This window comes from Cherax quadricarinatus, chromosome 31 (assembly GCF_038502225.1).
Source record: "Cherax quadricarinatus isolate ZL_2023a chromosome 31, ASM3850222v1, whole genome shotgun sequence".
Lineage (NCBI taxonomy): Eukaryota > Metazoa > Arthropoda > Malacostraca > Decapoda > Parastacidae > Cherax > Cherax quadricarinatus.
This window is the reverse complement of record NC_091322.1, coordinates 1-22867: the sequence shown is the minus strand read 5'-3', so window position 1 is coordinate 22867 and position 22867 is coordinate 1. Positions and strand designations below refer to the sequence as shown.

Below are 22867 nucleotides of genomic sequence, written 5' to 3'. Positions count from 1 at the left end.
GTCACACTACACATACATATACAATAATATATTTACACACCCCTCTGGGTTTTCTTCTGTTTTCTTTCTAGTTCTTGTTCTTGTTTATTTCCTCTTATCTCCAAGGAGAAGTGGAACAGAATTCTTCCTCCGTAAGCCATGCGTGTTGTAATAGGCGACTAAAATGCCGGGAGCAAGGGGCTAGTAACCCTTCTCCTGTACAAATTACTAAATTTAAAAAGAAAAACTTTCATTTTTGCTTTTGGGCCACCCTGCCTTGGTGGGATACAGCCGGTTTGTTGAAAAAAAAAATATATATATACACACACCCCTCTGGGTTTTCTTCTATTTTTTTTCTAGTTCTTGTTTATTTCCTGTTATCTCCATGGGGAAGTGGAACAGAATTCTTCCTCTGTAAGCCATGCGTTTTGTAAGAGGTGACTAAAATGCCAGGAGCAAGGGGCTAGTAACCCCTTCTCCTGTATAAATTACTAAATTTAAAAAGAGGAACTTTTGTTTTTCTTTTTGGGCCACCCTGCTTCGGTGGGATATGGCCGGTTTGTTGAAAGAAAAGAATAAGAAATGCATGAGTGGGTGTGGGTGGGTGTGAGCTGGACCTGACTAGCTGGTGCTACTGGGTTAGATACTGTGCTCCTTCGTTAAGTGGAGGTGACCTGACTGGGTGGGCCATTGGTCTAAGCTGGGGTTTGACATGGACCTACCCTGCATGGGCCAGTAGCCCTGTTGCAGTGTTCCTTCTTTCTTATGTTCTTTCTTTTTTGAGTCACCCTGCCTCTGTGGGAGATGGCCAACATGTTTAAAAAAAAATATAAAGTTCAGCTTTGTATAGAAAGAGGTTTGGTAATAAGTAACATGTGTTTTGAGAAGGTATGTGGTAGATTTAAGAATGCAATATTAGTGTGTGCAGCAGAGGTTTGTGGATATAGGAAGGTGGGTGCAAGAGGGAAGAGGAGTCATTGGCGGGATGATGAGGTAGAGAGAGTGGTAAGAGAGAAAAAGTTAGCATAAAAGAGGTTTTTACAGAGCAAAAGTGATATTAGGAGAGTGTAGTATATGGAGAATAAAAGAGAGGTTAAGAGAGTGGTGAGGGAGTATAAAAGGAGAGCGAAGGAGAGAGAGTGGGCGAGGTTCTGCAACAAATTTTGTTGAGAAGAAGAAAAAGTTCTGGAGTGAGATTAATAAGTTGAGAAATCTTAGGAAATGAATGGATTTAACAGTTAAACACAGAAGAGGGGAGTTATTAGATGGGTTGTTGGATGTATTGGGAAGATGGAAGGAATACTTTGAGGAGCTGTTAAATGTTGAAGGGAGGCAGTGATTTCATGCATTGGCCAGGTAGTTATAGCATCTTTTATGAGTGAGGAAGAGCCAGATGTGAGTGTTGGGAAGGTGTGTGAGGCATTGGATAAAATGAAAAGGGGTAAAGCAACCAGGATTGATGGGATTTAGATAGCATTGTTAAAAGCAGGTGGGGATATAGTTTTGGAGGGATTGGTGGTTTTGTTCAGTAAATGTATGAAAGGGGGGAAAAGTACCAAAGGATTGGCAGAAAGTGTGCGTAATTTCTTTGTATAAAAGAAAGAGGGACAAAAAAGAGTGCAAGAATTATTGAGGATGAGTCTGTAAGAATTATTGAGGAATGAGCCTGTTAAGTATACCAGCTAAAGTGTATGCTAGTTATTAAAAGAATTAAGGGTAAGATGGAGAGCGGGATTGCAGATGAACAAGGTTTTAGGGGATGTGTAGACCATGTATTTACATTGAAGCATATAAGTGAACAATATTTAGAAAAGGGGAAGGGAGTTTTCATTACATTTATGGATTTAGAAAAGGCACATGATAGGGTGGATAGGGGAGCAGTTGCAAGTGTATGGTATAAGTGGTAGGTTACTTAAAACAGTAAAGAGTTTTTATGAGGGCAGTGAAACTCAGGTTAGGGTATGTAGGAGTGAGGGAGATTATTTTCCAATAGAAGTAGGCCTTAGACAGTGATGCATGATGTCACCATGGTGGTTTAACATATTTACAGGTAGGTTAGTAAAAGAAGTGAATGCTAGGGTGTTGGGGAAAGGTGTAGGATTAAACGATAAAGAATCTAATAGAAAGTGGGAGTTGTCACAGTTGCTTTTTGCTGATGACACTGTACTTTTGGGAGATTCTGAAAAGAAGTTACAAAGGTTGGTGGATAAATTTAGAAGGGAATGTAATAGAAGGAAATTAAAAGTGAACATAGGAAAGAGCAATGTAATAAAAGATTGGATATCAGATTTGAAGGAGGGAGTATGGAGGAAGTGAACGTATTCAGATATTTGGGAGTGGACTTATCAGTGGATGTGTCTATGAAAGACGAGGTGAACCATAGGATTGACGAGGGGGAAAATGGTGGGTGGCACATTGAGAAATCTCTGGAGACAAAGAATGCTATACATGGAGGTAAAAATAGGTATGTATGAGAGTATAATGGTACCAAAATTCTTATATGGATGTGAAGCATGAGGTTGTGAATTTTGCAGCAAGGAGGAGGCTGGAGGCAGTGGAGATATTGTATTTGAAAGCAATGTGTGATGTGAATATTATGCAGAGAATTTGTTGTCTGGAGAATAGGAGGTGCAGGGTTACTAAAAGTAGTATCCAGAGAGCTGAGGAGGGGTTGTTGAGTTGGTTTGGGCATTTAGAGAGGATGGAGCAAAATAGAATGACTTGGAGGGTGTATAAATCTGTAGTGCAGGAAGGCAAGGTGGGGTTGGGGTTGTCCTAGGAAAGTTTGGCAGTAGGGGTGAAGATTTTGTATGTGAGGGGCTTGAACATTATGTAGTTTTTATGACTTGATGAACTGTTGGAGTGTGATCAAGGTAACATTTATGAAGGGATTCAGGGAAATTGGCTCTCCGGACTTGAGTCCTAGAGGTGGGAAGTATAGTGCCTGCACTCTGAAGGAGGGGTAGGGATATTGCAGTTTGGAGGGGCACCTGCACTGTAGTATCGTTGTGGCTCTAGCAAGATAGTGATGGAGTGAGTGATGGTGAAAGTTTAGGTTAGGTAAGGTTTGTCAGGAAACAGGACAAGTGTTTCCTGACGCGGGTCTTAATCAGATGATGACCTGCCGTTGGAGCTTTTGGTCATCTGACTGAGGCCTTGGTCTGGCTTACCGGTCCACCCCTTCAAAAATTATGGTCATAGTTATAACAAACATATTAGTAAGTTGTGATGGTGAAAGTGTTTCTCTTTTCTGGTCATCACCCTACTTTGGTGGGAGATGGCTGGTTTATGAAAAAAAAATACGTATACAGTGGAACCTCGGGTTACGAATTTAATCAGTTCCGTGGACTTGTTCGTATCCTGATTTGTTTGTATGCTGGGTCAATTTTCCTCATTTAAATTAATTGAAATGCAGTTAATTTGTTCCAGCTGAATTCCTGCTCTCAGGAGGCATGACAAAATAACCCAAATATCAACTCTACAGCTTATTTATCTGTCACATTTCATCTACTATGACATAATAAACAATATAAATAACATAGAAACCTGATATATACTCTAGAATGAATAAAATATGTCATTACATGGACAGAGGAGGATTGTGGTTGAGAGTGCTCGGGCATTCTCGCTATCAAAATGTCAGAGGTGTTATAAGAGAAAACAGAGCTTGTGAGGCTAACTGAATTAGATCTGGTGTACATACGACATTTACATACCTTGGAGAAGAAATACAGAGCGGCATATCCTGTTAGGAGTTCACACTTTTCTCACTACACTACGTCAACCATGTCAACAGCAGCTTTTCCATCTTTTCATTGACAGAGGTCCAATGCTTAGAAATTACTGTAACGCCCTTTGCTGGTGCTATAGCCTTTATAGACTTCTGCTTTAGTATTGTACATATAGTAGAGGGGCTACACTTGTACTCAACTCACTAAGTCCTCAACCCTCGTACCTAGTCTATGCTTATTAATCATTTCTTGCTTTAATTCCATGCAAACCATCCTCTTTTTCTTCTCGGCACTGTCCATTGCATTTGCTCTCTTAGGACCAATGGTCAGAAGAACGAATTAACTGCATCTTGAAATTTCTTTCGTGTCCTGAAGCAAAAAATCGACATGGTGGGGCGTTCGTAACGATAAAGTTTTGAATTATGAAAAGCTACTTTCTGTGGTGGGTTCTGTAAGACTTGTACGAAGGTTTGTATTCTTTCTTTTTTTGGGGGGGTCACCCTGCCTCGGTGGGAGATGGCCGACTTGTTAAAAAAAAAAAAAATTATGTTCTGATAATTACAATTTGTACTAGTTCTTGTGATTTCATAGCCAATCTTTGTCCTGACACTAATATTAGGTACTGAAATGGTACTCGAATAGTCACAAACACATTGACAGGTGAACATTTTCACCTGCCTTGGTCACGTACTATTGCATGGAAATATGTACAAAATATTTATAGGTCCCAGCAATGTTTTAGACATGCTGGAGTATATATGAAACTCCTTGAAGCATGGTGTTAAGACAAGTGTCACTAAACTGCTGACAGTGCAGCAGTGGAGAGACACTATGATAGTGCACTGCCTTGGCTTTATTTGCTTTCACTGTTATGCATAAGCATGTCTGTTTATCTGTTTGCCTGTCTGTGTATTTGTCTTCCTGTCTCTCTGCTTGTGTGTGTGTCTCAGAGAGAGAGCCACTCATGAACCAATAGGTATTACACAGAATGTAGAGTTATCACGTCTGATTCATGAACAAATGAAAATGCATATTAAGAACATAAGAACATAAGAAAGGAGGAACACTGCAGGAGGCCTGCTGGCCCATACTAGGCAGGTCCTTTACAATTCATTCCACTAACAAAACATTTGCCCAACCCAATTTTCAATGCCACCCAAGAAATAAGCTCTGATGTGAAAGTCCCACTCAAATCCAACCCCTCCCACTCATGTACTTATCCAACCTAGATTTGAAACTACCCAAAGTCCCAGCCTCAATAACCCAACTAGGTAGACTGTTCCACTCATCAACTACCCTATTTCCAAACCAATACTTTCCTATGTCCTTTCTAAATCTAAACTTATCTAATTTAAATCCATTACTGTGGGTTCTCTCTTGGAGAGACATCCTCAAGACCTTATTAATATCCCCTTTATTAATACCTATCTTCCACTTATACACTTCGATCAGGTCTCCCCTCATTCTTCGTCTAACAAGTGAATGTAACTTAAGAGTCTTCAATCTTTCTTCATAAGGAAGATTTCTAATGCTATGTATTAATTTAGTCATCCTACGCTGAATGTTTTCTAACGAATTTATGTCCATTTTGTAATACGGAGACCAGAACTGAGCTGCATAATCTAGGTGAGGCCTTACTAATGATGTATAAAGCTGCAGTATGACCTCTGGACTTCTGTTGCTTACACTTCTTGATATAAATCCCAGTAATCTATTTGCCTTATTACGTACGCTTAGGCATTGCTGTCTTGGTTGAAGGTTGCTGCTCACCATAACCCCCAAGTCCTTTTCGCAATCTGTATGGCTAAGTTCTACATCATTTAACTTATAAGTACTAGGGTTATGGGCACTCCCAAGCTTCAGAACCTTGCATTTATCTACATTGAACTGCATCTGCCACTTTTCTGACCAAGTGTAGAGTTTGTTTAAATCCTCCTGAAGTTCCATAACATCTACGTTTGAATCAATTATCCTACCTATCTTTGTGTCATCGGCGAATTTGCTCATATCACTAGTAATTCCCTCATCAAGATCATTGATATATATTATAAACAACAACGGGCCCAAGACTGATCCCTGTGGAACGCCACTTGTTACAGATCCCCACTCGGATTTTACCCCATTTATGGACACTCTCTGCTTCCTGTCAGTGAGCCATGACTCGATCCACGAGAGCACTTTTCCCCCAGTGCCATGAGCTGCCACTTTCTTTAACAGTCTATGGTGTGGAACTCTATCAAAAGCTTTACTAATATCTAAGTAAATAATATCAAATTCTTTATTGTGGTCAACAGCCTCAAAAGCTTTACTGAAGAAAGTTAATAAATTAGTTAGACAAGACTGGCCTCTTGTGAATCCATGCTGAGTATCATTAATCAAGCTATGCTTATCGAGATGGCTTCTTATAATCTCAGCTATAACTGACTAGTAATTTGCCTACAATTGAGGTCAGGCTTATTGGGCGGTAGTTTGACGGTAACGACTTGTCCCCTGTTTTAAAAATAGGAGTTACATTAGCCATCTTCCACATATCAGACACTACACCTGTTTGAAGAGATAAATTAAAAATATTAGTTAATGGTTCACAGAGTTCCATTTTGCATTCCTTAAGAACCCTTGAAAAAACCTCATCAGGACCCGGCGACTTATTTTGCTTCAGTCTGTCTATCTGCTTCACAACCATCTCACTAGTGACTGTGATGTTACATAATTTATCTTCTTCTAGCCCACTGTAAAAATTAATTACTGGAATATTGTTAGTGTCTTCCTGTGTAAAAACTGAGAGAAAATAATTATGTAAAATCAAGCACATTTCATTCTCTTTGTCAGTAAGGTGCCCATAGTTATTTTTAAGGGGACCTATCTTATCTCTAACTTTTGTTCTATAGACCTGGAAAAAACTTTTTGGGTTAGTTTTAGAATCCCTAGCAACTTTAATTTCATAGTCCCTTTTAGCTTTTCTTATCCCCTTTTTAATGTCCCTCTTAATGTCAATATACTGATTCATAAGATGACCCTCACCTCTTTTGATACGCCTATAAATTCCTTTCTTATGCCCTAGTAGATATTTGAGCCTATTATTCATCCATTTTGGGTCATTTCTATTTGATCTAATTTCTTTATATGGGATAAACGCTCTTTGAGCAGCATGTATAGTGTTCAGAAAACTGTCATATTGATAGCTCTCTTCGTTACCCCAGTCAACAGATAATAAGTGTTCTCTAAGCCCATCGTAATCTGCTAAGCGAAAATCTGGGACTGTTACTGAGTTATCGCTACTATCGTACTTCCATTCAATGCTAAATGTAATTGATTTGTGGTCGCTAGCACCCAGTTCCTCTGAAATTTCTAAATTATTAACAAGGGATTCATTGTTTGCCATAACTAAGTCAAGCAGGTTATTTCCCCTTGTAGGTTCTGTCACAAACTGCTTCAAAAAACAATCCTGAAATACTTCTTAGAAGTCGTATGATTCTAAATTCCCAGTCAAGAAATTCCAATCAACATGACTAAAGTTAAAGTCTCCTAGAATTACTACATTATCGTGCCTTGTGGCCTTAACAATTTCCTCCCATAGTAGTTTCCCTTGGTCCCTATCTAAGTTTGGGGGATGGTATATCACTCCTAAAATCAGTTTTTCATGCCCCTCTGAAAATTCTATCCAAACAGACTCTGTATGTGTTACTTCAGACTTAATACCCGTTTTTATGCAACAGTTCAAGCGATCTCGAACATACAATGCCACCCCACCCCCCCTCCCAATACTTCTATCTTCTTGGAACAATTTAAAACCCTGAATATGACATTCCGCAGGCATGTCCCGACTTTTTGAATTAAACCACGTCTCAGTTAAGGCAAATACATCAATGTTACCTACACTAGCAACTAATCTCAACTCGTCCATCTTATTCCTAGCACTACGGCAATTAGCATAATAAACATTGAAAGACTCTCCTTTCTCTTTACCCTTCCTGCTCATTTCTATTTTTCTACTAAACCTATTACTGTCCTTATCACCCAAGGTCCCTGGCTTTTCAATATCTATCTCGTTCTTATTATTACTAGTTCCCCTAGAACTCGTAATATTACTACACTGGAACTTCACTGTTTTCCTGCCAAAACCCATACCACTAACTATTCCTAGTTTAAAATCCTAACTGCTCCCTCCACTGCAGTTGCCAGTGCTCCCACCCCACACCTAGATAAGTGAACCCCATCCCTAGCATACATGTCATTTCTGCCATAGAAGAGGTCCCAGTTGTCAATGAATGTTACCGCATTTTCCTTACAGTATTTGTCCAGCCAGCAATTGACACCAATTGCCCTGGACAACCATTCACTTCCAACTCCCCTCCTTGGCAAAATACCACTTATGAGAGGGTTCCCTCCCTTACTTCTAATTATTTCTATTGCTGACCTATACCTGCTAATCAGGTCCTCACTCCTACGTCTGCCAACATCGTTGCCTCCAGCACTGAGACAGATAATAGGATTGCTCCCATTACCTCTCATGATGTCAGCCAGTCATGCTTATGATGCCTTATATCTTCAAACACAGTATAGCACATTGTCTGGATTTTTTTGGGGTTATAGGTAATTTACACTATGTATAATAACTGTATCTGAGAGAGTATCTGAGAGAGTTAGAGCAAAGGAAGGGGTAGCAGTAATGTTGAAGGATCAGTTATGGAAGGAGAAAAGAGAATATGAATGTGTAAATTCAAGAATTATGTGGATTAAAGTAAAGATTGGATGCGAAAAGTGGGTCATAATAAGCGTGTATTCACCTGGAGAAGAGAGGAATGTAGAGGAGAGAGATTTTGGGAGATGTTAAGTGAATGTATAGGAGCCTTTGAACCAAGTGAGAGAGTCATTGTGGTTGGGGATCTGAATGCTAAAGTAGGAGAAACTTTTAGAGTGTGTGTGGTAGGTAAGTTTGGGGTGCCAGGTGTAAATGATAATGGGAGCCCTTTGATTGAACTTTGTATAGAAAGGGGTTTAGTTATAGGTAATACATATTTTAAGAAAAAGAGGATAAATAAGTATACAAGATATGATGTAGAGCGAAATGACAGTAGTTTGTTGGATTATGTATTGGTAGATAAAAGACTGTTGAGTAGACTTCAGGATGTACATGTTTATAGAGGGACCACAGATATATCAGATCACTTTCTAGTTGTAGCTACACTGAGAGTAAAAGGTAGATGGGATACAAGGAGAATAGAAGCATCAGGGAAGAGAGAGGTGAAGGTTTATAAACTAAAAGAGGAGGCAGTTAGGGTAAGATATAAACAGCTATTGGAGGATAGATGGGCTAATGAGAGCATAGGAAATGGGGTCGAAGAGGTATGGGGTAGGTTTAAAAATGTAGTGTTAGAGTGTTCAGCAGAAGTTTGTGGTTACAGGAAAGTTCGTGCGGGAGGGAAGAGGAGCGATTGGTGGAATGATGATGTAAAGAGAGTAGTAAGGGAGAAAAAGTTAGCATATGAGAAGTTTTTACAAAGTAGAAGTGATGCAAGGAGGGAAGAGTATATGGAGAAAAAGAGAGAGGTTAAGAGAGTGGTGAAGCAATGTAAAAAAGAGAGCAAATGAGAGAGTGGGTGAGATGTTATCAACAAATTTTGTTGAAAATAAGAAAAAGTTTTGGAGTGATATTAACAAGTTAAGGAAGCCTAGAGAACAAATGGATTTGTCAGTTAAAAATAGGAGAGGAGAGTTATTAAATGGAGAGTTAGAGGTATTGGGAAGATGGAGGGAATATTTTGAGGAATTGTTAAATGTTGATGAAGATAGGGAAGCTGTGATTTCGTGTATAGGGCAAGGAGGAATAACATCTTGTAGGAGTGAGGAAGAGCCAGTTGTGAGTGTGGGGGAAGTTCGTGAGGCAGTAGGTAAAATGAAAGGGGGTAAGGCAGCTGGGATTGATGGGATAAAGATAGAAATGTTAAAAGCAGGTGGGGATATAGTTTTGGAGTGGTTGGTGCAATTATTTAATAAATGTATGGAAGAGGGTAAGGTACCTAGGGATTGGCAGAGAGCATGCATAGTTCCTTTGTATAAACGCAAAGGGGACAAAAGAGAGTGCAAAAATTATAGGGGGATAAGTCTGTTGAATATACCTGGTAAAGTGTATGGTAGAGTTATTATTGAAAGAATTAAGAGTAAGACGGAGAATAGGATAGCAGATGAACAAGGAGGCGTTAGGAAAGGTAGGGGGTGTGTGGACCAGGTGTTTACAGTGAAACATATAAGTGAACAGTATTTAGATAAGGCTAAAGAGGTCTTTGTGGCATTTATGGATTTGGAAAAGGCGTATGACAGGGTGGATAGGGGGGCAATGTGGCAGATGTTGCAAGTGTATGGTGTAGGAGGTAGGTTACTGAAAGCAGTGAAGAGTTTTTACGAGGATAGTGAGGCTCAAGTTAGAGTATGTAGGAAAGAGGGAAATTATTTCCCAGTAAAAGTAGCCCTTAGACAAGGATGTGTGATGTCACCGTGGTTGTTTAATATATTTATAGATGGGGTTGTAAGAGAAGTAAATGCGAGGGTCTTGGCAAGAGGTGTGGAGTTAAAAGATAAAGAATCACACATAAAGTGGGAGTTGTCACAGTTGCTCTTTGCTGATGACACTGTGCTCTTGGGAGATTCTGAAGAGAAGTTGCAGAGATTGGTGGATGAATTTGGTAGGGTGTGCAAAAGAAGAAAATTAAAAGTGAATACAGGAAAGAGTAAGGTTATGAGGATAACAAAAAGATTAGGTGATGAAAGATTGGATATCAGATTGGAGGGAGAGAGTATGGAGGAGGTGAATGTATTTAGATATTTGGGAGTGGACGTGTCAGCGGATGGGTCTATGAAAGATGAGGTGAATCATAGAATTGATGAGGGAAAAAGGGTGAGTGGTGCACTTAGGAGTCTGTGGAGACAAAGATCTTTGTCCTTGGAGGCAAAGAGGGGAATGTATGAGAGTATAGTTTTACCAACACTCTTATATGGGTGTGAAGCATGGGTGATGAATGTTGCAGAGAGGAGAAGGCTGGAGGCAGTGGAGATGTCATGTCTAAGGGCAATGTGTGGTGTGAATATAATGCAGAGAATTCATAGTTTGGAAGTTCGGAGGAGGTGCGGGATTACCAAAACTGTTGTCCAGAGGGCTGAGGAAGGGTTGTTGAGGTGGTTCGGACATGTAGAGAGAATGGAGCGAAACAGAGTGACTTCAAGAGTGTATCAATCTGTAGTGGAAGGAAGGCGGGGTAGGGGTCGGCCTAGGAAAGGTTGGAGGGAGGGGGTAAAGGAGGTTTTGTGTGCGAGGGGCTTGGACTTCCAGTAGGCATGCGTGTGCGTGTTTGATAGGAGTGAATGGAGGCAAATGGTTTTTAATACTTGACGTGCTGTTGGAGTGTGAGCAAAGTAACATTTATGAAGGGGTTTAGGGAAACCGGCAGGCTGGACTTGAGTCCTGGAGATGGGAAGTACAGTGCCTGCACTCTGAAGGAGGGGTGTTATTGTTGCAGTTTAAAAACTGTAGTGTAAAGCACCCTTCTGGCAAGACAGTGATGGAGTGAATGATGGTGAAAGTTTTTCTTTTTCGGGCCACCCTGCCTTGGTGGGAATCGGCCAGTGTGATAATAATAATAAAATTATGTGTACCTGTGAGACAGAGATAGACATATAGATAGAGATAGAGAGAGATAGACAGAAAGACAGATAGACAGAGAGAGAGAGAGATAGACGCAGAGATAAACAGAGATAGACATAGAGATAGACATAGACATAGAGATAGACATAGAAATAGAGAAGGACAGAGATAGACTGAGACAGAAACAGAGATAGATACAGACAGATGGAGATAGAGACAGCCAGAGTAAATCAGCCATCCAGCCAGCCAGCCGGCATGCTGAACACATGTTACACATGCTCTGTAATTATTTCTCTTTACTTAGGGCATAGGTTATAGAACATTCTGGCAGGATTACACTACCAGTGGTATCAAAATTGAAAGAATGTTGCACATGGGTTATTATCGAGGTCATTTGATATTTCCTCGACTACTTGTGGTCACATCCATCTCAAAGCCACTAAACTCAGGGTCAACATCACTTTCTTCTTAAAAGGGGAGTGTTAATATGATATGACATCAGTGAGTCCCTAGTGTTTGTCACGCTGTTTGCTCTACCTGGCACTCAGTTGAGCTGGTGCTCCAACAAGGTACTAAGTGGTCCCAGATTTTTTTAATACTGAGCACACAGAGTGTTAAGACCCATTCTATACTGACCAGGCATCTCAGGCCTATCGTGCCAAATTTGGAGGCAGGAAAACTAAAACGTTGATCTATGTTTGGAGTGCTAGAGGTAACAACATGCATAGATCTTCATTTGGACAGTTAAGGGGTTAAATAACATTTTGCACAGTTAATCATGTTTACGTTCTCCTGAGTGCATGTGTATCAGCACTCCATTTGCTGACACACGATACAGGCTCCATCTCTGTTGGGAGCAGTCCTAATGAATGGCTGATATGGAGAGGTCTTCCTACCTGGATTCTACCTGGAGCGTATTCCAGGGGTCAGTGCCCCCATGGCCTGGTCCACGACCAGGCCTCCCAGTGGATCAGGGCCTAATCAACCAGGCTGTTACTGCTGGCCTCACATAGTCCAACGTACAAACCACAGCCCAGCTGATCCGGCACCGACTTTAAGTATCTGTCCAGTTCCCTCTTGAAGGCAGCCAGGGGCCTATTGGTAATTCCCCTTATGCATGGTGGGAGGCTGTTGAACAGTTTTGGACCCCAGACACTTGTGGTGTTTTCTCTTAGTGTATCAGTGGCACCCCTGCTTTTCATTGGGGGTACAGTGGTCCCTCGTTTTTTGTAATTAATCCGTTCCTGGAGCCGTTACTGTAAACAAAATTTACGATTTACGAATCAATTTTCCCCATAAGAAATAATGTAAATACAATTAATCCGTTCCTGACACCCAGAAGTATTAAAACAAAAAAAATTTTAACATGAAATATACATGTAGTACATAAACAATACAATGGGAAATGATGAATGAAACATTAACAGCATAACACTTACCTTTATTGGAGATTCTTCTTAGTGTATGGGAGACTGGAGGAGGAGAGAGAGTGGATTGTTTATAGTTTGGAAGGGGAATCCCCTTCCATCAACACCTCAGGTACCATTTGCTTTTCTGGGGTTGCTTCTTTTCTCTGTTTCTTAATGCCTCTAGGACCACCTTGAGAGTCACTGGAGTCCTGTCTCACAAAATAACTGTGGAGAGAGCTCTGTTTCTGGCATCTCTTTAACACTTCCCTAAAATGGCCCAAGACTTTGTCACTGTACATGTTGCCAACCTGGCTTGCAACAACCTTGTTAGGGTGATGTTTCTCCATAAAGCTTTCCATCTTACCCCACATAGTAAAAATCTCTTTAATTTCTGAAGAAGGCACCTTCTTCCATCTCTCTTCCTCCTCCTCTGCAGCAAGATTCTGAGCTGCGATGTGTTGCTCTTCCTGCTGAAGCTCTTGCAGCTCCTCAGTGGTGAGCTCTTCATTGTGGTCTTCCACCAATTCTTCCACATCCTCCAAACTCACATCCAACCCCATGGAACTCCCCAGTGCCACAATTGATTTTACAACAGACATAGGCTCATTAGGGTCAGTCCCAAATCCTTCAGAATCCCTCTTGTCAACACAATCTGGCCACAGTTTTCTCCAGGCAGAGTTCAAAGTCCTGGTAGTCACTCCCTCCCAAGCCATACCTATAAGGGTTATGCAGTGGAGGATGCTGAAGTGTTCTCTCCAAAATTCCCTTAGGGTCAAGTGAGTGTCTGTGGTCACAGTCAAGCACCTGTGAAACATTGCTTTTGTGTAGAGTTTTTTAAAGTTTGCAATAACCTGCTGGTCCATGGGTTGGAGGAGAGGAGTGGTATTCGGGGGCAAGAACTTTACTGTGATGAACCCAAACTCCTCGAAAATTAGGTCATCCAAGTTTGGAGGATGAGCAGGTGCATTGTCCATTACTAGCACACACTTGAGATCCAATTTCTTTTCCCGGAGATACTCCTTCACACTAGGGCCAAACACTTCATTGAACCACTCGACGAAAATTTCCCTCGTGACCCATGCCTTACTATTAGATTTCCAAAACATACACAATTTACTCTTCATAACATTGTTTTTCCTGAACACTCTGGGATTTTCAGAATGGTACACTAGTAATGGCTTCACTTTGAAATCCCCACTAGCATTAGCACAGAACATTAGCGTCAGCCTGTCTTTCATAGGCTTGTGTCCTGGCATTGCCTTTTCCTCTTGTGTAATGAAGGTCTTCTTTGGCATTTTCTTCCAAAAGAGGCCTGTTTCGTCACAATTGAACACTTGTTCAGATTTCAGTCCTTCAGCCTCTCTGTACTCCTGGAATTCATGCACATATTTTTCAGCCGCCTTGTGGTCTGAACTGGCAGCCTCACCATGCCTTACCACACTGTGTATGCCAGTACGGTTCTTAAATCTCTCAAACCAGCCTTTGCTGGCCTTAAATTCACTCACTTCACCACTATTTGCAGGCAATTTCTTTACCAAATCTTCATGCAACTGCCTAGCCTTTTCACAAATAATCGAAGTCATAAGAGTATCTCCTGCTAATTGTTTCTCATTTATCCACACCAATAATAACTTCTCAACCTCTTCCAGTACTGGTGATCTCATTTTTGTCAGCATAGTTACTCCCTTTGCAACAACAGCATCCTTTATTTCCTTTTTCTTGGCCACTATGGAACATAAGGTTGTGTAGGGTTTCTTATACATCCTGGACAGTTCGGCCACACTTGTACCACTTTCATATTGTTCAATGATGGTTTTCTTAAATTCAATCGTATTTCTCACCTTCTTTACCACAGGCTTGGCACTAGGAGCTTTCTTTGGAGCCATGGTAGCTTATTTAGTACTTGCAAGCACTAAAATAAATGGAATATTATGAAATATTTTGCTGGAGCACGTGAGGGGACCTTCGCTCACTGGTAAACAATGCCAGACTGGCTGCCGCCCCGGCTCACGCAGTGGGTACGCGTCCCGGACAAACTACAACTCGCGAGTCAACCTATGAAAAGCGAGTCCATGTTTATACGAAAATACCCCTATGATTGGCGAATTTTACGATTGCCGGGAACTACGAAAACCGGGGGACCACTGTATTTTGCTCCGCCTGCCCAGTCTTTTACTTTCGTAGGAAGTGATTTCTATGTGCAGGTTCAAGACCATTCCTTCTAGAATTTTCCAAATGTAGATTATGATATATCTCTCTCACCTGCATTCCAACAAGTACAACTCAAGTGTTTCCAACATTCTCAATAGTTGGAGTGTTTGATAGAACCTATATGTTTAGTAAAGGTTCTCTGTACACTCTCTAGATCTGCAATTTCATCTGCTTTGAATGGAGATGTTAGTGTACTACAATATTCCATCCTAGAGAGAGGAAATGATTTGAAAAGGATCATCATTGGCTTGGCATCTCTTGTTCTGAATGCTCTCATTATCCATCCTATTATTTTCTTTGCAGTTGTGATTGTGTCATTGTTGTGATCCTTGAAGGTGAGATCCTTGGACATTACCACTCCCAGGTCCCTCACCTTATTTTTCCGTTTATTGTATGATCAGAGTTTGCAGTATACTCAGTTCTAGAGGTGGTGGATACTAGTTTGTAAAATCCTTCGCAATAACGTAGTTTTCATATTCAGAAACTTACCTTTTTGTTGAGATTCTGTGAACCACTATGAGGAATCCTGGGAATCTTCATGAACCCTAGGAATCTTCAGCTGCCTCCGAAAGGAGGTAACTGTAGCCCTTTTGAAGGATATTCAAAGTGCAGTGCACTGGAGACAGGAAACTCAGTTTGTGCTAATGGAAGATTATAAAACTGAATTGTTAGACAGAGACATCATTGTGGATGTGAGTAGAGGATCTCTTGTACAGTTGTTATTGTGATTGCATGTCCCCACTTAAATCTACTGTTGATTCAGCTAAGCACATCAAACAGGTCTTTCTGCTAAAACATGGCCTATGTGCCATTCAAAAAGAATTTCTATTATTGTCCTCCGTGACTGAGGAGCAAGCTAAACTTTCACATATGTGAGTTATATTCTCTATGTAGTTGAGAAGTCTAAATGGTACACAGACAGGCAGCCATGATGGTGCACGAAGCCTGTATAATGACCAGTGTAGGCAGCAAAGTGAGTGTAGATATGCAAGAGAAAGTAAACCGAGTTGCTTCACAAAAAGCAATAGAAAATTCTGTTAATATTGTTATAAAGATTACATCAACACTTTACTTTTCCTATGAATGGTTCATGAAGCCTGAACACAAATAGGTAAATTGGAATGTGTAATCACACATTTTAAATTTTATTCATAATATTTTATTTCAAGAGTTTTCTCTTTAATAATATCTTCATTTTTATGTTAAGGCATTTAATTTTTATATTTTATTTATTCTTTCTATATTACCATTAGCATTTTTAATGCAATACTTTGTCCATCCTTCTAGGCAAATACTTCCTTGCCTATGAAAGTGAGAAATGATGATAATGATGAATGATGTTGATTTTTTATCTTTTACCAGCTCCAGATTGTACCCTGCTTCATTTTCCATCTCACAGTCGCAATTCCAAGTTTAACCGGAAAACATTATTTTTGCTGCAAGCATCAAAGTTTGCTCATCATCAGAATTTTATCACGAAGCAGAGGACTCGTCAGGAAATCTTGAGGAGTCTTAGAGACAAAGCTAAGTAAGTGTTGTTTTAACCCTTTGACTGTCGCGGCCGTTTATATACGTCTTACGAGGTACCTTGTTTGACGTATATATACTCATAAATTCTAGCGGCTTCAAATAAAGCAGGAGAAAGCTGGTAGGCCCACATGTGAGAGAATGGGTCTGTGTGGTCAGTGTACACCATATAAAAAAAATCCTGGAGCATGCAATGCATAATGGGAAAAAAAAAACTCCGACCATTTTTTTTAATTAAAATGCTGACTTTGTGGTCTATTTTCGTTATAGTATTTATGGTTGTATTCTCATTCTCTTGGTCTCATTTAATAGAATGGAAAACATATTATAGAAATAGAGGTGATTTTGATTGATTTTACTATAAAAAGAACCTAGAAATGGAGCTCAAAGTAAGGGAAATGTTTGATTTTTGCCAATGTTCAAAAGTAAACAAATGATGCCATTGTCCAATAAATGTCCAACTAGCCATTCTAATATGCAGTCATGAATGGGTTGATGTTATTTATACAATTATTACAGTATTGCAGTAGTCTGCATAATAGTAAATCTTCTATTTTTTGTTTGAATAAAAATGCAAAATAGAAAGCAAGAGTAATATCAGAGGGGCCTGGAGACATGACTGATGAACAAAGAAAATATTATTTTAGAGCCAGGAATGTCTGCATTGTTCATTCTGGACCTTATTTTGAAATTGTCATATTTTTTAGTTTTCGTGAAATTGGCCAAATTTCAAATTTCTGACCACATTATTAGGTAGTTGAAATCGGTAAATGGGCAGTTTCTTGTACTCAATCGATAGAAAAAATGGAGTTCTAAAGAAATAGCTATGAGCTTGTGCGACTGGAACAATGGAATTAGCCGAAAATAGGGCTCAAAGTGGGTGAAATCGCTGATTTATAAACAGCGCCAAGGTCTCTAACTTCGCGAGAGCGTAGTTCCATCAGTTTTCCATCAAATTTCGCTTTTTTGGTGTCATTACAATCGGGAAAAGATTCTCTATCATTTCATAAGAAAAAATAATTTTTTTTTTAAATTTTGCGACACCAGGAGACACCTCAGGATTGGGGGTTGCGACAGTCACAGGGTTAAGTAACATTGTTTCATGTTTACCTGCATGTAGCCAAATGACATTTGCTAAGTTGATTAAATAAGTTTAAAGGGGTTCCAACTTTCTGGTGATTCACCAGTTTGCTGTGGTTTTGCACTGTACTGTTCCATAGAAAGAATGTACTGTATTGAATTTTATAATGTAACTTTCTTGTAATTTATCATTTTTCTGTGATTTTTGAACTGCTCTGTACTGTAGAATGAAAATGTACTGTATTGTATAATGCTGTTCTGTATAATTAGGTAAGGGTGTATAATTTTGTGTGTTATCCGAGGTAATTGGTTCCAAAGGTGTCTCAGTATTTATACTATATGAACAACAAAAATTAACAATATAGTTTAGCTATACTTTGTGGGTTTATTTATTTAATTTTAACCCTTAAACTGTCCAACCGTTTCACTGCCAGCGCTCCGAATACTTTGAAAAAAAAAAATTGTTTCTTTTTTTAAATTAAAGAGGGTAATTTTCTGTGTGAATAAGACCCAAAAAAAATTTTTTAGGATCAGTACTTACCGAGATATAAGACCGCGAAGTTGGCGCTGGATGCTCACCTGATGGCAACATTGAGTCCTGCTGCTTGCAGAAGTGTTGCTGATATACCTTTTTTTCTCGTTTTTATTTTAATTTATATAATTTTTATGTTCTGATAATTACAATTTATAGTAGTTCTTGTGATTTCATAGCCAAACTTTGTTCTGACACTAATACATTTTAGGTACTGAAATGGTACTCAAATAGTCACCAACACACTGACAGGTGAACATTTTCACCTGCCTTAGTCATTTACTATTATCTAGAAATATATAGAAAGTATTTATAGGTTTCAGCAATGTTTTAGACATGTTGGAGTATACATACATGAAACTCCTTGAAGCATGGTGTTAAGATGAGTGTCACTAAACTGCTGACAGTACAGCAGTGGAGTGACTCTTGATGAACATGCACTGCTCCAGGGAACCCTGGCTTTATTTGTTTTCACTGTTACACACAAACATGTCTATCTGTCTGTCTGTGCATATCTGTCTAGCTCTGCTTATTTGTCTTTCTGTTTGCCTGTGTGTGTCTGTCTTTCCGTCTGCTGGTCTCTGTCCCAGGGAGCGGCTCGTAATCCAACAGGTATTACATACAATGCAGCCATCACGTCTGATTCCTGATCAAGTGAAAATGCGTATTACTTGCCAGTCATACTTATTATGCCTTATATCTACAAGCACTGTATAGCACTTTGCCTGGAATTTTTAGGTTATCCTAGGTAATTGACACTATGTTTAATAACTACCTTTGTGTACCTGTGAGAGATAGAGATACAGACAGAGATATAGACAGACAGAGAGATATAGATAAAGACAGATAGACAGGTACAGACAGAGAGACAGCCAAACTCAGTCAGCCAGCCAGCCGGCTAGCCTGCCGAATACGTATTACATGTGTTCCAGAATCGTTTCTCTTTACTTAGGGCGTAGGTTATAGAACATTCTGGCAGGATGACACTACCAGTGGTATCAGAAATGAAACAATGTTGCACATGGGTTATTATCGAGGTTTTTGATATTTCCTGTACCACTTGTGGCCACATCCATTTCAAAGCCACTAAACTCTGGGTCAGTATCACTTCCCTCTTAAAAGGGGAGTGTTAATATGACATGACATCAGTGTAGTAGGTTGGTAGACAGCAACCACCCAGGGAGGTACTACTGTCCTGCCAAGTGAGTGTAAAACGAAAGCCTGTAATTGTTTTACATGATGGTAGGATTGCTGGTGTCTTTTGTCTGTCTCATAAATATGCAAGATTACAGGCATGTCTTGCTGCTTCTACTTACACTTAGGTCACACTACACATACATGTACACGTTTATTTATACACACTCATCTGAGTTTTCTTTGATTTTATTTTAATAGTTCTTGGTCTTATTACTTTTCCTTTTATATCCATGGGGAAGTGGAATAAGAATCTTTCCTCCGTAAGCCATGCGTGTTGTAAAAGTCAACTAAAATGCCGGAAACAATGGGCTAGTAACCCCTTTTCCTGTAAAGATTACTAAAAAGAATAAGAAGAAGAAAATTGTCAAAGTGGGAAGTCTGAATGTGCGTGGATGTTGTGCAAATGATAAGAAAGAGATGATTGTGGATGTTATGAATGAGAAGAAACTGGATGTCCTGGCTTTAAGTGAAACAAAGCTGAAGGGGGTGGGAGAGTTTCAATGGAGAGGAATAAATGGGATTAGGTCAGGGGTTTCAAATAGAGTTAGAGCTAAAGAAGGAGTAGCAATAATGTTGAAGGATAAGCTATGGCAGGAAAAGAGGGACTACAAATGTATAAATTCAAGGATTATGTGGAGTAAAATAAAGATTGGATGTGAAAAGTGGGTTATAGTAAGCGTGTATGCACCTGGAGAAGAGAGAAGTGTAGAGGAGAGAGAGAGATTCTGGGAAATGTTGAGTGAATGCGTGGGGAGTTTTGAATCAAGTGTGAGAGTAATGGTGGTTGGGGATTTCAATGCTAAAGTCGGTAAAAATGTTATGGAGGGAGTAGTAGGTAAATTTGGGGTGCCAGGGGTAAATGTAAATGGGGAGCCTTTAATTGAGCTAAGTGTAGAAAGAAATTTGGTAATAAATAATACATATTTTATGAAAAAGAAGATAAATAAATATACAAGGTATGATGTAGCACGTAATGAAAGTAGTTTGTTAGATTATGTATTGGTGGATAAAAGGTTGATGGGTAGGCTCCAGGATGTACATGTTTATAGAGTGGCAACTGATATATCGTATCATTATTTAGTAAAAGTAGGTCTTAGACAGGGATGTGTAATGTCACCATGGTTGTTTAATATATTTATAGATGGGGTTGTAAAGAAAGTAAATGCTAGGGTGTTCGGGAGAGGGGTGGGATTAAATTTTGGGGAATCAAATTCAAAATGGGAATTGACACAGTTACTTTTTGCTGATGATACTGTGCTTATGGGAGATTCTAAAGAAAAATTGCAAAGGTTAGTGGATGAGTTTGGGAATATGTGTAAAGGTAGAAAGTTGAAAGTGAACATAGAAAAGAGTAAGGTGATGAGGGTGTCAAATGATTTAGATAAAGAAAAATTGGATATCAAATTGGGGAGGAGGAGTATGGAAGAAGTGAATGTTTTCAGATACTTGGGAGTTGACGTGTCGGCGGATGGATTTATGAAGGATGAGGTTAATCATAGAATTGATGAGGGAAAAAAGGTGAGTGGTGCGTTGAGGTATATGTGGAGTCAAAAAACGTTATCTATGGAGGCAAAGAAGGGAATGTATGAAAGTATAGTAGTACCAACACTCTTATATGGGTGTGAAGCTTGGGTGGTAAGTGCAGCAGCGAGGAGACGGTTGGAGGCAGTGGAGATGTCCCGTTTAAGGGCAATGTGTGGTGTAAATATTATGCAGAAAATTCGGAGTGTGGAAATTAGGAAAAGGTGTGGAGTTAATAAAAGTATTAGTCAGAGGGCAGAAGAGGGGTTGTTGAGGTGGTTTGGTCATTTAGAGAGAATGGATCAAAGTAGAATGACATGGAAAGCATATAAATCTATAGGGGAAGGAAGGCGGGGTAGGGGTCGTCCTCGAAAGGGTTGGAGAGAGGGGGTAAAGGAGGTTTTGTGGGCGAGGGGCTTGGACTTCCAGCAAGCGTGCGTGAGCGTGTTAGATAGGAGTGAATGGAGACGAATGGTACTTGGGACCTGACGATCTGTTGGAGTGTGAGCAGGGTAGTATTTAGTGAAGGGATTCAGAGAAACCGGTTATTTTCATATAGTCGGACTTGAGATTTGGAAATTGGAAGTACAATGCCTGCACTTTAAAGGAGGGGCTTGGGATACTGGCAGTTTGGAGGGATATGTTGTGTATCTTTATATGTGTATGCTTCTAAACTGTTGTATTCTGAGCACCTCTGCAAAAACAGTGATAATTTGCGAGTGTTTACCTGGAGTTTACCTGGAGAGAGTTCCGGGGGTCAACGCCCCTGCGGCCCGGTCTGTGACCAGGCCTCCTGGTGGTGGTGAAAGTGTTGAATGATGATGAAAGTATTTTCTTTTTGGGGATTTTCTTTCTTTTTTTTTGGGTCACCCTGCCTCGGTGGGAGATGGCCGACTTGTTGAAAAAAAAAAAAAAATTATTTAGCTGTAGCTACAGTTAGAGTAAGAGGTAGACGGGAAAAGAGGAAGGTGGCAACAACAAGTAAGGGGGAGGTGAAAGTGTATAAACTAAGGGAGGAGGAAGTTCGGGCGAGATATAAGCGACTATTGGCAGAAAGGTGGGCTAGTGCAAAGATGAGTAGTGGGGGGTTGAAGAGGGCTGGAATAGTTTTAAAAATGCAGTATTAGAATGTGGGGCAGAAGTTTGTGGTCATAGGAGGGTGGGGGCAGGAGGAAAGAGGAGTGATTGGTGGAATGAAGAAGTAAAGGGTGTGATAAAAGAGAAAAAGGTAGCTTACGAGAGGTTTTTTCAAAACAGAAGTGTTATAAGAAGAGCAGAGTATATGGAGAGTAAAAGAAAGGTGAAGAGAGTGGTGAGAGAGTGCAAAAGGAGAGCAGATGAAAGAGTGGGAGAGGCACTGTCAAGAAATTTTAATGAAACTAAGAAAAAATTTTGGAGTGAGTTAAACAAGTCAAGAAAGCCTAGGGAAAGTATGGATTTGTCAGTTAAAAACAGAGTAGGGGAGTTAGTAGATGGGGAGAGGGAGGTATTAGGTAGATGGCGAGAATATTTTGAGGAACTTTTAAATGTTGAGGAAGAAAGGGAGGTGGTAATTTCATGCACTGGCCAGGGAGGTATACCATCTTTTAGGAGTGAAGAAGAGCAGAATGTAAGTGTGGTGGAGGTACGTGAGGCATTACGTAGAATGAAAGGGGGTGAAGCAGCTGGAACTGATGGGATCATGACAGAAATGTTAAAAGCAGGGGGGGATATAGTGTTGGAGTGGTTGTTACTTTTGTTTAATAAATGTATGAAAGAGGGGAAGGTACCTAGGGATTGGCGGAGAGCATGTATAGTCCCTTTATGTAAAGGGAAAGGGGACAAAAGAGATTGTAAAAATTATAGAGGAATAAGTTTACTGAGTATACCAGGAAAAGTATACGGTAGGGTTATAATTGAAAGAATTAGAGGTAAGACAGAATGTAGAATTGCGGATGAGCAAGGAGGCTTCAGAGTGGGTAGGGGATGTGTAGATCAAGTGTTTACATTGAAGCATATATGTGAACAGTATTTAGATAAAGGTAGGGAAGTTTTTATTGCA

The 22867-nt window shown here is 39.9% G+C and overlaps 1 protein-coding gene across 3 annotated transcripts in view; it reads left to right on the top strand.

The window, feature by feature from the left end:
* dgt6 (dim gamma-tubulin 6) overlaps positions 1-16516 on the top strand; it is a 34735-nt gene extending 18219 nt beyond the window's left edge. For all 3 annotated transcript variants that reach the window (XM_070090143.1, XM_070090144.1, XM_070090145.1), the window contains exon 5: positions 16332-16516. In XM_070090143.1, the coding sequence (XP_069946244.1) occupies positions 16332-16501 (170 nt within the window). In that variant the 3' untranslated portion in view covers positions 16502-16516. The remainder of the gene's footprint in view (positions 1-16331) is intronic.
* Positions 16517-22867: the final 6351 nt, after the last annotated feature.